The sequence below is a fragment of the Oncorhynchus masou genome, chromosome 18 (genome assembly GCF_036934945.1).
Source record: "Oncorhynchus masou masou isolate Uvic2021 chromosome 18, UVic_Omas_1.1, whole genome shotgun sequence".
Taxonomy (NCBI): domain Eukaryota; kingdom Metazoa; phylum Chordata; class Actinopteri; order Salmoniformes; family Salmonidae; genus Oncorhynchus; species Oncorhynchus masou.
The window spans coordinates 28,994,313-29,012,278 of record NC_088229.1 but is presented as its reverse complement, the minus strand read 5'-3'; the positions used below and the strand labels follow the sequence as shown (position 1 = coordinate 29,012,278).

The following is a 17,966-nucleotide window of genomic DNA, read 5'->3' as shown; positions in this document are numbered from 1 at the left end:
TTTTAGTTGTTGCCATTTCAGGCTTCCCTTTGCCCTCAACACTCAAAGTGCTCAGTCACCTCATGCAGCTGCTCCATTTTCTCCAGCTCCCATTGGTGCTCCAAGATGAGGCTGTCTCCTCTGGGCCTCCAGCCAGCCAGGTTCTCCTCTCCCCGGACGTAGGCCACAGAAGTGTCCAGAATCTTTCTCCTCCTCCGCTGCATACCTGAGTAGCAAACAAACACTCACTTCTCAGTATATAGTGGAAGGGGGGAGAGATACAAAGAGCTAGAGAGAGAGAGCATGCAGACATGGATCCTGTCATGAATTTAAACCAGCTCTGATTAAGACATAAGAAGGTTGAAACGTCACTACCTCCGAGGGTGGCTGTTATATCAATACACAACTGTTTTTTCTGGACTTATACCAAGCACACACAAGCGCTATAGAGAACAGGGGAGTGGAGAGGAGTATGTTTGGGGGGTATATTTTAGCTATCCTCTGCTATTAAGTTTGGTTCATAGATAAGGCTAACAGTGCTTTTATCCCAATACCAACAGTGTTTCGAGAGAGAGATTGCACTAACCTGGGCTTCCTGTGTCAGACATCTTGCACAAGCTCAGCTCATAGATGCCAGTCACTCTGTTGCTGTAATACGGAACACAAGAGGTTATATTAGGGTGTTGTTCATCAAGGTCGTATCTTAAGGCTGAATACAAAATGGCTGATAGCTGATTATTTGTCAACATAGATAACCGACAGCTGTGTATTAGTCATACACAGGAGGTTGGTGGCACCTTAATTGGGGAGGACAGGCTCGTGGTAATGGCTGGAGCAGAATTGTTGGAATGGTATTTGATTCCATTCCATTTGCTCCGTTCCAGCCATTATTATGAGCTGTCCTCCCCTCAGCAGCCTCTACTGGAGTCATAAAGGGTGTACACAAAATGGCAGACAGCTGCTTATTTGTCAACTTAGATATCTGACAGCTGTCTACGAATCATATAGAAGGTGGACACAAAATGACTGTCAGATGCCTTACCAGTCAGGGGTCTTGGAGTAGCCACTTCCAAAGAGGTTCCTCAGGGAGCGGGGAGGGGAGATCTTGGCGTCTCGGGAGTAGAAGACCATGCAGATGTCTTTGGTAATAATGGCAGGCTGAATGCAGTGGTCGAGCTGTGGAGTGGAGAAACGGTTAGCATTTTAGCGCTCAAGCTCTTGAGTGCAGAGCACTGTAAATGAGTGGATACTGTAACACTACTGTATATAGTGCTTATGGGGCTGTTATACATCATTATTCACAATACATTCTTATTTACATGTATGCAGCCCTTTTAAGTATGGCCGAATAAGAATACCTGTATTATAGCAGTACATGTTTATAAGTTTGATTTACCTACAAGTGTCCTTGACACTTATCAATTATAGATATCATTTAACACGTTTCATTGATGATAATTGTCATCTGCAAATAAAATCCCTAAATCCTAAGCAGTTGGCCAAGAGACGGTAGATTATGTTTTACTAATACACAATACCAATTCATTATTGAGACAGGATTCCCTAGGTTGGTGGATACAGTAAAATCAAGATGGCAGACAGGGCTGACCTCCAGGTATGCAGACAGGGTCATGAAGATCTTCTCTCCATAGGGAGTGACTCGGTTGAGCAGAAGGGAGTTGTGCAGAGAGCTGTCCCACACAGCCTCGAATCTGTAGAAGGTCCTGAGAGGAAAAGATGAGAGGTCAGTATCTCCACGTTTACAGACTGAGGCCATGTCTGAAATGACAACCTATTTCCTGTCAAGCACACTACTTTTGTGCATTAGAAGCAGTGTATTATAGGCAATAGGGTGTCTGTGGCTCTGGCTAAAAGTAGTGCACTGTATAGCTGCCATTTTGGCCGCACCCTGGTGGATCATTTCAACTGTGTGGGACATTTCTAAAATGGCTGTTCAGTGTCACAATGAGGCTGGTTGTGGTTCCTCCAAGGTTCTCTCCTTTATATCACAATAGAGGTGTGAGAGTAAGCAACCAACAGTTCATTATATAGCCTGATGTAGCAGCGAAATCTACTCACTGAAGGTTAGAGAAAAATCACTGGGGTTGGGGTCAATTTAGGTAACCATATTGCACATCAACTATTGCTATATATTTGCTAGTAGTATTTTGAAAGACATTGCAAATGCTACCAGAACATCATTTTGTAATAGACAAAGGTCTGTATGGCATGTGGACACAACCAGACACATATTATAGGAAGTAGCCTAGCTGTAACTAAGTTAATAAGTAGCCATGGGGAGTAACTGAAGTAAATGTCAGTGTTATCTACTGCTTTCTCCCCAACTGTTACCAAAACATATACTAGAGTAGAAAATAGAGCCCAGAGATACAGTACAAATGTTAATATTTGTAACCTAACTTGTTTTTTTCTAACTGTTTCTGAGGGGAAATAAATCTGTATTAAAATGGACAAATTGAAGAGGGGATAATACTGGATTCTAAGCATTATATGACACACCAATGAACCCCTGAACTATGGTTGTGGAAGGGAAAGCACTGCTACACACGCGGTCCTGGTGACGACTAGGAGTGAGGAAATACACGGAGGTGAGACCTGAACAGCACGCACGCTTTGAGCAGGTGTCACGCTACAACGCAAGTGTGAAAAGCTTGTCAAGAGCTTTGAGTGCTTAAGCTTTTTTATAGATAAGGGCCATTTGAATTCTTATGGGGAAATTAAGTATGGTCAAAAATAGTGCACTAAACAGGGAATAGGGTGCCATTTGGGATGCATACACCCTTGGGAGTGAGGACACCTCATATACGGAAGGGTTCATTCCATTGTGTTCTACTCTTGAAATGTCACAATCTTCACAGTCCGATTGTGTGGTTGATAAAAAAACGAATGGCTCTGATTGCAAGACGCCCTGAATAAGATAACTGCTAAATGACTAAAACGTCAATGTAAATCTGTGCTGCGCCTACTCGTTTGTGACGACTGTGTTATGTTTTTTTTACATGTTTTCCCCCACGGGGAAAATACATTTTGATCCATTGACTTTGCTGGTGTCCGTCAATGAGCAACAGACCAATGGTTTCCAATGAAAGTAGCAGAAGGTGTATTTTTCATTACTCATGAACAAATTCTCTACTAACCACCAGGGGGAAGTACATAACGTTCAGCTCGCCTGACCCTGCCCTCATCCCTCAAGGACTCACATGGCTGACTGAGTGATTCTGAAAAGTCCCCACTAAGCCATAAGATAGCATGTTTTACAGTAATTCGTCTTTAGATTCCTATTGCTTTTGTGCAAGACAAAGGGAATTAGCAGTGTGACCTTTTCCAAAATCAGAAAAGCCTCAGTTAACAAAAGCGTGAATAATAGGCTATGATAGCCGTGATAATAGAATGAAAAAAGGATGAAACTGTCCTCGTTTCACAATGTGATGAAATGACAAATGAGCGCAATCAAAGAGCTGTAGAAAAGAACAATTCCAAGCTAATAGGTTTGTACTGGCTAGAAGGATATTAACCAATGGGAGTGGTATCAAAAGGTGTAAGACAAGAGAACACAAATTAAGAGTTATTACTACAGGCTAAGGGGCAAATCCTAACTTCCCATTGAAATCAATGCACGACTAAGTGACAATTATGACTTAATTGCAGGGTAGGATCTGCCCCAATGTCTATAAAAAGCCAAAGAGAGTCATAAAGCTTATTTCAGAGAAGACACTTTATGTTCCTTGGTTGCTGGTACCTAGCAATATCCTTATCAAGACAAAGCCTGAGCAAAATCAAGAGTCCAGCCGCAGCAGGAGAAAAGAAAACAAAAGAGAAAGCAGAGAGAGTCAAGCAACACAAACAATGGAGTAAATAAAAAAAGAGAGCAAAATGTTAGCACTGGAAATGAATGTGATTGCCCACATGCAATGATGTCTGTGTACATACATCCAATGTCAGAGCTTATACACACACACACAACACTGAAATTGGCAATTTTTGCTGTCTCTTCTAGCCAGGAAAGGCAACGACGATTCCTTTCAATTTGGACAGAGTTATTCTGTTATGAATAACAAAACTGGTATTTTGTTTCTACTTTTCACAGACAACATGCATGCCAATTCAATATCATTACCATATTTCACTATACAGTAAAACAAAGATAATCATATATAATTAGAATTCTTAGACTACTAAATAAAATACACTATAGTCCAGTTTCCCGGACACAGAGTCTAGTTATGGATTACAAAGGCAGTTTTTACTTGAGAATCTCCATTGAACATACAGATGAAGCCTACTCCTGGACTAAGAAGTATCTAGGAAACCAACCCTTGTCATAAAATCCATCCAAAGACATAATATTCTTATACTGTATGATTATCTTCTATGCCTGTATGCCTACACCCTCCTGCACACGATGAGCTAAAACCTAGGCATTAGATTGGGGAGCTAACGCAATTTGATGGTGCTACACTGCCCTACCAAGCAAAAAGGCTTGGTAGGGCAGTGTTGCACCATAGCGTGGAACTGAGAAAAATGGCTTTTATTTACCTTGGTTTCACAGTAACATTAAGCAGTTACTGCTAACATGACCCCCAATTTCTCCAAAACACAATACAGGCAGGATACTTGTCCACATGATTAAGCATGTATTTAATATAGCAAAAATGACATTGACTCATTTTAAACCAAATGAGCAGTTACTGCCTTTTTGCTTGGTGGGGCAGTACTGGCGTACCTGTTAGCATTGTGGGATGATTTGATATTTTTGGCCGAGATGATGTTGAGGGACAGGACGGCATCTGCTGCCGAGTCGTCCACCTCTGGCTTGTTCCTGATCCGACCTGAGGAAGCAAACAACACAGGATGTTCTCATGATGATGAAGCCCGGTCTCTCTGGTAACGTCGCCAGACACTGGGGTTTGAGTCAAATTTAATTAAAATCAGTCAGTTCATGAAGTGCCTAATTTATTTATTTATAGCTTTTCTTTGTTAATTTAGACATAATTTAAAATAGTTGCTGCTTTTCAATTATCTTGTCTGGAACCAATGACCTTGGGTTGGCCAGTTGTGTATTTTTGTGCTAACATAGCGGAGGCAAATCCATATGTATTTTACATTTCTCAAATAAAATTAATGAATTCAGTTGGATTTGCCTTTATTTTGAAGCACTCACCGACAACCAGCTCACGCACGTCCTTCCAGTGGAGTTCACTGCCCTTCTCGTGGATGAGGGTGACGGTGATCCGGCGCTGAATCCCCTGCAGCACAAGCAAACAGTCAGTATCCCAGTAGCCCAGACACAATGACTGAACGTGTCAATATCAACAAGGATACCATCATAAACAGTCAAAGCATGTAATATTATGAATTATGATCAAAAAGGCTAAACTGATTCCAGATCAGCACTTCTACTGAGATGCTTTATGAATATGGGCCCTGAGGGGTTACTGTACTGTACCTGATGCAGTAGGTAGGTTCCATGGCAGGGCAGTCCTCCACTGTGATCCACCACAGCTGGTATGTACCTACGGAAAGAAGCCAGGGACAAACATAAGTCAAACAGCCAAACCCCGGTGTTTGTATGTGCATGCGTCCGCATGTGTGTATGCTCGTGTGCATGCGACTGTGAGTGCGCGCAGACTTGGACACTCACTCTCCGGTGGGCTCCAGCTCGCTGATCTCGAACCACACCAACAGGTCATACTTGCTCACACACTGGCCCAGGTTGGACTTGCTGATGGTGTTGAGCTTGGTGGCTGGTACTGGGGGGAAACACACACAGAGACCGAGACAGCGACAGAGACAGACAGAGAGCGAGTGAGACACACAAACCCATTAGACAATCTGAATAGCATGTGGTAACAGACAGGTGGCTGCTGAAATAACCTCGAGAGAAACATGAATTTTGCATTTCTTGGAAAAATGAACATGAACAGGGGATGATAATCATCATGTACAGTATGTGTCCTACTATTACACACTGTGGCGTACGTAAAAAATGGTTCAATAGATAGTGATGATGACATGCGGAAACTCCTGGAACACGCTAATGTGTTATTATAAGCCTGTAAACATTCACTAATCAATACTCCTTATTGTACTCAAAGGGCTTATTTCACAAGGTACAAAACAACTGTCCAATTCTAAATCAGCTACAATTTAATTAAGCCAGGAACACTGCAATCTCCATTTAAATACTATGAAGGAGTGACACTACAACACAGCCTGTCCAAATGCAAATCACAAATACTCTCAATTCTATAGCGCTACACTAGGGGACGTGGGGAGGCTATATCACAGATTACACATTAGAAGCTGTATATCCTGCTGAGTTATCAAACTGCCACATCATGATTATAACTCCACCTACATGTAAATATTACCTCAACTAACTGGTGTCCCCGCACATTGACTCTGTACCGGTACCGCCCTGTATATAGTCTCGCTATTGTTATTTCACTGCTGCTCTTTAATTACCTGTTACTTCATTTCTTATCCGTATTTTTTTTAACTGCATTGTTGGTTATGGGCTCGTAAGTAAGCATTTCACTGTAAGGTCTACCTACACCTGCTATATTTCGGCGCATGTGACTAACATTTGATTAACCTCTTTCGCTTTTAACATTATTTTTCTACAGCAGATAGAGATTTGCTATTCAACTATTCACTCAACAATACCAGAGATTGTTAAAAGGAAACATCCATTTTTCTGTTCGTGTGTGTTTAGGTAATGGAACTGGAGCCCAAATGGCTTTAGGCCTGTATTCTCATGCCGTCTCATCTCTCTGCAGCAGACACATAGTGAGCAATATGTTGAGAGAGAATGCTAAGAGTGTGCAAAGCTGTAATCAAGGAAAAGTGTGGCTATATTGAAAAATCTCAAATATAGTTTGATTTGTTGATCACTTTTTTGGTTACTACAGGATTCTATATGTGTATTTCATAGTGTTGATGTCTTCACTATTATGCTACTATGTAGAAAACACTAAAAATAAATAACCCTGGAATGAGATGTGTCCAAACTTTTGGTTCTTTAAGTATGGTGATCATATTGTGAGGTCCATGGTAATTCCCAGCCCTAAAAGGTATGTGGCTGGTTGGTATGTGAGTGACAGTGAAGGGGACTAGGACTAGAATTGGGCCAGACAAAACTAGGCTGCACCACACTGGCCTATGCCAACTACAGCCAGAAGACAAAGCAAAACAAAAGCACAGCACAGGGCTACAGTAAAGTAGCCTGATTCCACATCTGTTTGTGTGTATATATGGTCGTTGTTGATGCAGAACAAACAGATCTGGGACCAGGCTAATAGTACAGTGCATACTGCTGCTACTCCCAGCTACTACTCTCACGGTTCTAATGTCCGCTGTACCAACCATGGTGCCTGGGTACAGTCAGCACGGGGCTGGTGGGCATGGGAAGGAAAGGGAAGTGAGAGAGCTGGTCAGCCCCGTCCTCCAGGCTGGCCACTGCCGTGGATGCTAGGGCATTGGCATGCTCGGACAGCGTGTCCAGCACCTGGCCGGGCACGGAGCCAGTCATCAGGTAACGAATCAACTCTATTTTACGGGCGTGGTCTGAGACGGGGTGGGGGGGGTAGGTCATATGGCATAGGGGTGGGAGTGAATGGAAGAGAGAGGGAGTAAGAAAAATGTGGGCGAGTGGAAGAGAGATGGATATAGATTTAGTCGAATGGGAAGGACATATTGAGGGTGTGGGTGAGTAGTGACAAGGAAATGGGTCGGAAAACAAAATGCCAAAAAAAAGGAAAGAAAGAGGGGAAGATATGAGACATGCAGTTGTGACTGGATATACAGTGTGGTGGCGATTCAAAAAAAAATATTGGATAAAGGGATTGCAAGATTTTCTGCAATGCTTTCCACGATACTGTCGATGTGGTAAATGAAGAATCCTTACCTGGCTTAGACAGGGGCATTGGAATAGGGTAGTACTTCCTGGCAGCCTGAGGAGGACTACAAACAAACAAAAAGACTACACATTTAGTATTGAATTATATTGACGACACATTTAGTTTAAATATAATTGCTTTTTGTATGTTTTTGTTTGATGTCATTACTTGAGCTTTTAATGTGATGTTTTTAATGTGTTGGATGTGAGCCTTAAGACATTCTGGCTAATGTTAATTAGATAGACAACAAATCATGGTGTGCTGGTCTGGAATAAAATTATGTAGTACTACAGGAGCAAAAGACCTTGTTAACAAATTGACAGTTGAGAGTGTTGGCTTCACTTTACTACTAGACAACCCATCATTACCAATTTATCATTAATAAAGGTATGTGGGGGTGTGGCATTATGTAGTGCCTAGATCCTGATCTTGGATCAGTTTAGCATTTTCTCCTATAGGATTGGAGGGGAAGCTGATCTTGGATCTGTATCTAGGGAAAACCTCACCCTGGAGCATACCGTATGGGTGCAGGTGACCATTCAACCTACCTTATGAGGTCCTGACCGTGCAGGTGCAGAGGGTGCTGCTGGTAGTGACCAAACACCTCAAACACGATGGGCTTGGTTTTGATGTACTCAATGAACGACTCAGTCACCTCCACTGAAATCTACACAAGAGGAGGGAATGGGAAAATGAGTCAGCTTTGGGTCATGTGTCTATACCTTTGTGTATGTGAGACGTTTGTGTGGCGTGTACGTGAGCGTGCGTTGTGCATGCACTCACATTCTGGACGTGATAGAAGCCCAGAGGAGTTCCTTTCCCACTGTTCTTCAGAGGCTCTGTGGAGAAGGCTTCGTCGTGACGATGGAGGAAACTGAGGAGCCAACAGATGATGCTTGATTATTACAAATAATAATACTGTACATAAGTAAACTGTTACTGAAAGGTCTATACAAATGAAAGCTGACAGGTATGATTCCTGATGCTGTTGTTATGACTTGTGTTTAACACCCTTATAAGGTCTAATTACTATCCTCTCATAATGATCCTGACTAAATAACAGCCTTTTGTAATTTGTTACAGATCACATAAGCCTTATAACATATTACAATAAGACATCATAAAGGCTCATACATGCTTATAACGAGTATTAAACCATTATACCTGTCGACCTTAAGTGTCATCAGTACTTCTGTTCCACACACACTTCAAATGTTTTGGGTCACTTAGAAATGTCCTTGTTTTTGAAAGAAAAGCACATTTTGTGTCCATTAAAATAACATCAAATTGATCAGGAATACAGTGGAGACTTTGTTAATGTTGTAAATTACTATTGTAGCTGGAATCAGCTGATTTTATGGAATATCTACAGTTGAAGCCAGAAGTTTACATACACCTTACCCAAATACTTTCAAACTCAGTTCCACAATTCCTGACATTTAATCCTAGTAAAAATTCCATGTCTTAGGTCAGTTAGGATCACCACTTATTTTAAGAAAGTGGAATGTCAGAATAATAGTAGAGAGCATGATTTATTTCAGCTTTTATTTATTTCATCACATTCCCAGTGGGTCAGAAGTTTACATACTCACTTAGTATTTGTTAGCATTGCCTTTAAATTGTTTAACTTTGGTCAAACGTTTCAGGTAGCCTTCCACAAGCTTCCCACAATAAGTTTTTTTGTCCCATTCTTCATGACAGAGCTGGTGTAACTGAGTCAGGTTTGTTGGCCTCCTTGCTCGCAAGTGCTTTTTCAGGTCTGCCCACACATTTTCTACAGGATTGAGGTCAGGGCTTTGTGATGTCCACTCCAATTCCTTGACTTTGTTGTCCTTAAGCCATTTTGCCACAACTTTGGAAGTATGCTTGGAGTCATTGTCCATTTGGAAGACCCATTTGCGACCAAGCTTGAACTTCCTGACTGATGTCTTGAGATGTTGCTTCAATATATTCACATAATTTTCCATCCTCATGATGCCATCTATTTTTTAAAAGTGCACCTATCCCTCCTGCAGGAAAGCACCCCACAACATGATACTGCCACCCCCGTGCTTCACGGTTGGGATGGTGTTCTTCGGCTTGCAAGCGTCCCCCTTTTTCCTCCAAACATAACAATGGTCATTATTGCCAAACAGTTCTAATTTTGTTTCATCAGACCAGAGGACATGTCTCCAAAAAGTACGATCTTTGTCCCCATGTGCAGTTAAAAAGCCAGACTACGGTTTGCATGGCGGTTTTGGAGCAGTGGCTTCTTCCTTGCTGAGCAGCCTTTAAGGTTATGTCGATATAGGACTCGTTTTACTGAGGATATAGATACGTTTGTACCTGTTTTCCTCCAGCATCTTCACAAGGTCCTTCGAGTTGTTCTGGGATTGATTTGCACTTTTCACACCAAAGTACTTTCATCTCTAGGAGACAGAACACAGTATTTATTTATTTTATTTTACCTTTATTTAACCAGGCAAGTCAGTTAAGAACAAATTCTTATTTTAAATGACGGCCTGGGAACAGTGGGTTAACTGCCTGTTCAGGGGCAGAACGACAGATTTGTACCTTGTCAGCTCGGGGGTTTGGACTCGCAACCTTCCGGTTACTAGTCCAACGCTCTAACCACTAGGCTACCCTGCCGCCCCAAAAGTATGACGGCAGCGTGGTCCCGTGGTGTTTATACTTGCGTACTATTGTTTGTACAGATGAACGTGGTACCTTCAGGCGTTTGGAAATTGCTCCCAAGGATGACCCAGACTTGTGGAGGTCTACAATTTTCTGAGGTCTTGGCTGATCACTTTTGATTTCCCCATGATGTCAAGCAAAGAGGCACTGAGTTTGAAGGTAGGCCTTTAAATACATCCACAGGTACACCTCCAATTGACTCAGACTTGACAGTCTGTTGTCCTCAGAAATGAAGGCTATTCCATTCGAGAAATTTCCAAGAAACTTAATATCTTGTACAACGCTGTGTACTACTTCCTTCACAGAACAGAGCTCTTCAACAGTGAAGAGGCAACTCCGGAATGCTGGCCTTCTAGGCAGAGTTCCTCTGTCCAGTGTCGGTGTACTTTTGCCCATCTTAATCTTTTCTTTTTATTGGCCAGTGAGATATATTTTTTTCTTTGCAACTCTTGCCTAGAAGGCTAGCATCCCGGAGTTGCCTCTTCACTGTTGACGTTGAGATTGGTGTTTTGTTGGTACTATTTTATGAAGCTGCCAGTTGAGGACTTGTGAGGCGTCTGTTTTCCTCAAACTAGACACTAATGTACTTGTCCTCTTGCTCAGTTGTGCACCGGGGTCTCCCAGTCCTCTTTCTATTCTGGTTAGAGCCAGTTTGCGCTGTTCTGTGAAGGGAATATTTTTGATATCTTAGAACAAGAATAGACTGATGAGTTTCAGAAGAAAGTTATTTGGTTCTGGACATTTTGAGCCTGTAATTGAACCCACAAATGCTGATGCTCCAGATACTCAACTGGTCTAATTGCGTCTTTAATCAGAAAAACAGTTTTCAGCTGTGCTAACATAATTGCAAAAGGGTTTACTAATGATCAATTAGCCTTTTAAAATGATAAACTTGGATTAGCTAACACAACGTGCCATTGGAACACCAGAGTGATGGTTGCTGATAATGGGCCTCTGTGCGCCTATGTAGATATTCCATAAAAAATCTGCCGTTTCCAGCTACAATAGTCATTTACAACATTAACAATGTCTATACTGTATTCCTGATCAATTTGATGTTATTTTAAATGGACAAACAAGGACATTTCTAAGTGGCACCAAACTTTTGAACGGTTACACACACACACACACTTTGACAACAGCCCTGATCCTAGATCAGTATGGCAGCGGTGTGCGTGTGCTCCGTAGCCTGTGAGGTTGATCTGAGGACAGATCTGATGACAGCCGATCAACTCACTTGAACTGGCAGAAGATGTCGGCATACTCTGGGAGAATGCCGCTGGCTTGGAGCACGGTCACACGGAAGGTAAAGATACTGCCCACCTCCAGTTGGCCGGCCAGTCCTTCTTCTCGACTAAGCTTAGGGTCAACCAAGTTCCCCTGAACCAGCTTCAGGTCTGTCACAAAACACCCACAGCAAAGGGTTAGAACATGCTGCGGACAGGTACATACCAGGATGAACACAATGCAAAATATTGTGTGTTATCCTCAATTTTCATACATTTACTTTCCCCCCAATTTCATTATATCCAATTGGTAGTTAGTCTTGTCCCATCGCTGCAAATCCCCTATGGACTCGGGAGAGGCAAAGATCGAGAGCCATGCTTCTTGACACACTGCTCGCTTAACCTGTAAGCCATCCGCACCAATCTGGAGTCGCTAGAACGCGATGGGACAAGGACATCCCGGCCGGCCAAACACTCCCCTAACCCATACGACACTGGGCCAATTGTGTGCCGCTTCATGGGTCTCCCGATCACGGCCTACTGTGACACAGCCTGAGATCGAACCAGGGGCTGTAGGGACGCCTCAAGCACTGCGATGCAGTGCCTTAAACCGCAGCACCACTCGGGAGGCCAGGATTTTAATGTGTTATTGATAGAGACAGGTATAACGGGAAGGGGGGTGTGGGTAGATGCAGAGGTGAGAAGGCTGGTAGGGCCGGGATTCTATTCAACACAGGCAGGGGGACCATACATGTGCCAGAGACAGTGGCTTTAACTGTTAGACCAACTCTCTCTACTTCCCTCCATATTTTTCGCTCTCCCTCTCCTCCTTCCCTCTTTACTTACAGTTCAACAGCTCAATAAAGTGCACAATGAAAGGAAGGTTTATGGTCAAAGTTTATTATGTTTTTCTATCAAATGGCTTATGTGGACTATTGTAAATTACTTCACAGGGAAACTAGATATGACTGCACCAACCAGATGTCACTTTACACCCAGAGTTTCACATTAGCCAAAAACGTTTGATTTTTTATTTAAGTCAGTTAAGAACACATTTTTACTTACAATGACAACCTAGGAACAGTGGGTTAACTGCCTTGTTCAGGGGCAGAAAGACAGATTTTTAGCTAGTCAGCTCAGGTATTCGATCTAGCAACCTTGCGGTTACTGGCCCAATGCTCTAACCACTAGGCTACCTGCTGCCTCGTGACCTTTAGTAATTTAAATCTATTTGATTTTTATGACTGAAGGCCATTTCCAACTCTTGTATCAACCTATTTCAATTCATCCTCCACCTTCAATAAGAATATTTGCCACCAGCGTTTCCCCCATCATTGTAGAGGCGGGACGCCATCCACCCTCCCCCGCCTACAAACATTTGGTTGAAAATGTTGGTTTAAGAGGCCCTGGATGCTAATTTGGGTGCCTTTGCAGAGCCCTACCTGGAATTTTTTTTAGGGACAACACTGTCTGCCACTATTAATTCCCACTCAATTCAAGCCATTGACCGGCGAGATGTAGGCCGAATACGAATGAGAGGGTCTTGGAGCTGCACCGGTCTCTCCTTCCTTACCCATGTCATTGATTCTGTTCTGCTCCTCTGAGGGGGTGATGATCTCTGAACTCTGACCCTGGCCCTCCACGAAGCGCAGCTCTTCCAGAGACAGGCCAGAGCAGGTCATGACTGTGGAAGGAAAGTCATTCTGATGGGAGGGAGGGAGAGAGCGAAAGAGAGCAAGAGAAAGACAGAGGGAGTGAAATATTAGCATATAGCTGCTTTGATAGTGAACATTTGAAGAAGGAAAAAAAAACAGAGAAAATGTTGCTGATTAAAAGACACGTTTATTGGGAGGTGTATGGAATGTAGACAAGATTAAGCCTAGTCCTAGACTAAAAAATAAAAAAGAGTTTGTCTGACGTGGCCTTACCTTTTTGAAGTACTCGTCGTCAAAGGATATCTTGGCAGTTCCCGACTGTCTCACTCCTGACCCGTAGTCTGGGGCCTCCTCGTCAGCTACAAAGACACGTTTTACAAGTCATTGTCATCGCGTTCGTCAGCCCCAGTTATTAACGTGGTGTGTTGACAAGAGCAGACTCGTCTCTTCAAAGAGCACAAAGCAGTCGACTCTGGGAATTCTCTCTCAGGTCGCAAGAAAACCGAGGGCCTTTCAACATTTCTTCCAGTCATTCTGATTCATTGTAGAGTTAGATCTGGTATTTTCTTGTGGTTTTAGTGAATGTGGTCCTTGATTAGGGTGCCTTGTCGCATTTTGTACACACATTGTTACATTCTACCTGGATACATACTCAAGAAGCAGGATTGGACAATTATGTGACAGTATATAACATACTAATTGAATTCACAATGAGTCTCAGAGTAGGAGTGCTGATCTAGGATAAATTTGCCATTTAGATAATGGACAGGGGGACCTAATCCTAGATCAGCACTCCTTCTCTGAGACACTTTGTGAATACAGGCCCAGGTATGAATCTTGTCAAAGAGGGTGTGCATAGAGAGAAATAGAGAGAGATGGAGCAGTACATACCAGCGATGGCTTGGACACCGACACGCAGGAAACCACGCACATCGCCCTTCTCAGTCACTATGGCGACACGATGGACCAGGGGCACGGGGTAGAGCAGGTTGCTCAGGTACACAAAGGCTCTATGGGGGAAGGAGGGGGGAGAGAGGTGAGGATCTGACCCTACAAGACCCAATTGGGGTCTGCTTTTGCCTCACAAGGCTTGGTCAAATGAATTTATATTTGTCAATAAAAAAGGTGACGCGGATATTTCATTACTTTCTTAATTTGAATGCGGTAACATTTAGTTAAAGGGTTCATAAGAAGTTCATAGCACATAACATACTGCATTAGTAAACCGTATACTGCTTATGAGTGCTGTATATATGGGTTATAAATATACAATGTTATGGAGTTCTTATGTAGGTAGCTCTTCAAGTGTCTTGTAGAGGCATTCCTAACATCCACTGGTCAAGAAACGAAACTAAGTGAACATTTTACTGAAGTGGAAGTTAGGGTTTAACCCTTAATGAATTAATAGTTATTTAAATGAATTTGACCATAACTCAATGACAGTACAGAAGGCCCTAAAGAAGTTAAGCTTGAGCCATTTGCGTCATGACAATACATCCTAGTCACATGGAAGGGGTGTAATATGAGATCTAATGAGCCAATAGCCAATCACTATGACTCAATTGACATTTGTGCAAGGGCGAGAGGCACACTTTTAGTTACAATCATCAGATGATCACTGAAGTGATTGAGGTCATGTTCCAAATGGCACCCTATTTACTACATAGGGCTCTGGTCACAAGTAGTGCACTATGGGACCTTGTCAAAAGTAGGGCATTGTATAGGGAAAAGGGGTGCCATTTGGGATGCATCCTTATGGTAAACTCAGAAATGCATTCTATCACAAATTAAGAGATATTTCAGAATAGACAAACACAAAAATAGACAAACTGCTAAAATGATAGACAACTGATATTGCAGCAAAAATAAAAACAATCTCTTCAGCCATGTTGTTGAATGGTAAAACAGCAATACTAGCTAAATTGAAATGCAGCAGTCAGAGCCGACTCGCTTGTTATGTCGACGGGCTTTAGTCACACATTGACGTGTTGTTGCTTTGTGGGGGTTGATTTGCAGCGCCCCCGTTGCCCTAACTATCCCCCTCCCTGTGCAGGAGAACTCAATGCTGAGGCGCAGGAGAGAGAGGAGAAATATAGCTCAAATATCTTTAGTCATGATGACGCAGGTAGGGCTGTTAACAGGACAGACTGGCTGGGCCTGCATCGATCTGCCGTCTGACTCAGAGTCTGGATCCCAAATGGCACTCTGTTGCCTACATAGCGCACTAATTTTGATCCCTATGGGCACTGGTCAAAAGTAGTGCACTATATAGAGAACAGGGTGCCATTTGGGATGCAGACAGACTAGATGCGGTGGCTATGACATCTGAAATACAAACAGAGTTTATTCAGATGTACTATAAATACATATGTGTAGTATTTTTTTTTACCACTTAGTTTATTTACTTGATATCATTAATGTGAATTTCAAATCAGTATCACCTCCACTCCTACAATTATTAACGTCATCATTGTTATTATATGGATAATTGATATCATTGCTATTGTATCACACATACAGTACCAGTCAGAAGTTTGGACACACCTACTCATTTAAGAGTTTCTTTCTTTTTTTTAAACTATTTTTTACATTGTAGAATAATAGTGAAGACATCAAAACAATGTCTTCACTATTATTCTACAATGTAGCAAATAGTAAAGAATAAAGAAAAACCCTTCAATGAGTAGGTGTGTCCAAACCTCTGACTGGTACTGTGTGCTGTTAACAAATATGACTTCGGACATTGAAAAGAAAGCAAAGCAAAATACAATTCAAATAAAAAATAATAAAATAAGGTAATGAAAAATAAACACCAAAACAAATAGACAATGAATTAACCACTACAGATACCACAAAAACAGATGAGTTGTAGGGTGAAGTCACCCCTACTGTATACTGGGTCAGTTTAGCATTTTCTCCGCTAATGAGGATTTGGGGAGGGAAAGTTAATCCTAGATCTGTACATAGTGGAAACTTCACCCGGGAGCAGAATATGGTGACATCTGGAGCGGAGCAGTATTAAGCCATAGAAATAGAATGTTATAGAATGACATTCTATATCTACAGATGAAACAATACGCCTGGAGGATGACGGTGCTGGCTCTATTCTAATTCTAGAATATTCTACTCTGCCTGCCTTGATTCTAAATGAGGCCTTACAAATAAGACACTGCTCCATAGCAGTGTGACTCATTATGCTTATTATCAGTCTACCATCTTGCAGAATGCAATACATAGAAAAGGGTTAGGTCCCAAATGGCACCCTATTCCCTACACACTACTTAAAAAAAAAAAATCAGCAATAAAGACAGTAGTGCACTTTATAGGGAATAGGATGCCATGTCTCAGATATCCTTGCATCATTGACACTGAGGGGATGTTAGAGACTCACAGTATGAATAAGTGATAACTTGTTTCTATGCTTTATAGGTTGTGTCAGACTAAAACCTCCATGGCCTGAAAAAAAATTAAACCTCACAAACACTTAGTTCAGAGCACTCAATTCAATGAATGAGACATTTGAAAAAACCCAACAGTTTGAGGTGTAAGTGGACTACTCAGCACACAAGATAATTTTGATGGGTGGGAATACGTTTCAATTATATCATTAGCCCTATAATCGTATATGGTAGCCAAATAATGAAAAGACTCCTTTAGTACCTCCAAAACTACGCTTCACAGCGCTAACTATCACACACCCCCCTTATGGGGAATCAATGCATGACTAAGTGAAAACTCTACTTATAGTGAGCTCTAAAAGTATTGGGACAGTGACACATTTGTGGTTTTGGCTCTGTACTCCAGCACTTTGGATTGGAAATGATACAATGACGTTAAAGTGCAGACTGTCAGATTTAAATAGAGGGTGAACCGTTTAGAAATTACAAAACTTTTTGTACATAGTCACCCCATTTTAGGGGACCAAAATTATTGGGACTTTTTCACTTATATTTGTATCAAAGTAGTAAAAAGTTAAGTATTTGATCCCATATTCATAGCACGCAATGACTACATCAAGCTTGTGACTCCAAATGTGTTGGATGCATTTGCTGTTTGTTTTGGTTGTGTTCCAGATTATTTTGTGCCCAATAGAAATTCATGGTAAATAATGTACTGTGCCATTTGAGTCACTTTTATGATAAATAAGAATATAATATGTGCCATGAACCCTTCTACATTAATGTGGATGTTACCATGACTACAGATAATACTGAATGAATAGTGAATAATGATGAGTAAGAAATGTACAGATGCACAAATATTATACCCCCAAGACATGCAAACCTCTCAATAACGGAAGGTTAGCATTTTTGGGGAGTATGATATTTGTGCGTCTGTAAGTCATTGTATAATTTCAAATCCAAAGTGCTGGAGTACAGAGCCAAAACAAACAAAATATGTACTGTTCCAATACTTGGACCTCACTGTATGTGGACGAAGTGAACATTGAATTTAAGTTTAAGTTAGTATTTGCCCCTGAGTGAAATGAGCCAGCACTCTTCTCCCCCACCCCC

At 41.8% G+C, this 17,966-nt stretch overlaps 1 protein-coding gene across 8 annotated transcripts in view; it reads right to left on the bottom strand.

Moving 5' to 3' along the window:
* Positions 1 to 17,966, bottom strand: part of kif1b (kinesin family member 1B) — a 109,952-nt gene that overhangs the window by 8,147 nt on the left and 83,839 nt on the right. For all 8 annotated transcript variants that reach the window (XM_064922892.1, XM_064922897.1, XM_064922894.1 and 5 more), the window contains 15 exons: positions 14,344 to 14,462; positions 13,726 to 13,811; positions 13,371 to 13,500; positions 11,809 to 11,968; positions 8,682 to 8,772; positions 8,447 to 8,565; positions 7,907 to 7,962; positions 5,642 to 5,750; positions 5,447 to 5,513; positions 5,162 to 5,246; positions 4,724 to 4,829; positions 1,589 to 1,703; positions 1,022 to 1,155; positions 566 to 627; positions 60 to 205 (listed from right to left, as the gene is read on the bottom strand). In XM_064922892.1, the coding sequence (XP_064778964.1) occupies positions 60 to 205; positions 566 to 627; positions 1,022 to 1,155; positions 1,589 to 1,703; positions 4,724 to 4,829; positions 5,162 to 5,246; positions 5,447 to 5,513; positions 5,642 to 5,750; positions 7,907 to 7,962; positions 8,447 to 8,565; positions 8,682 to 8,772; positions 11,809 to 11,968; positions 13,371 to 13,500; positions 13,726 to 13,811; positions 14,344 to 14,462 (1,585 nt within the window). The remainder of the gene's footprint in view (positions 1 to 59; positions 206 to 565; positions 628 to 1,021; positions 1,156 to 1,588; positions 1,704 to 4,723; positions 4,830 to 5,161; positions 5,247 to 5,446; positions 5,514 to 5,641; positions 5,751 to 7,906; positions 7,963 to 8,446; positions 8,566 to 8,681; positions 8,773 to 11,808; positions 11,969 to 13,370; positions 13,501 to 13,725; positions 13,812 to 14,343; positions 14,463 to 17,966) is intronic.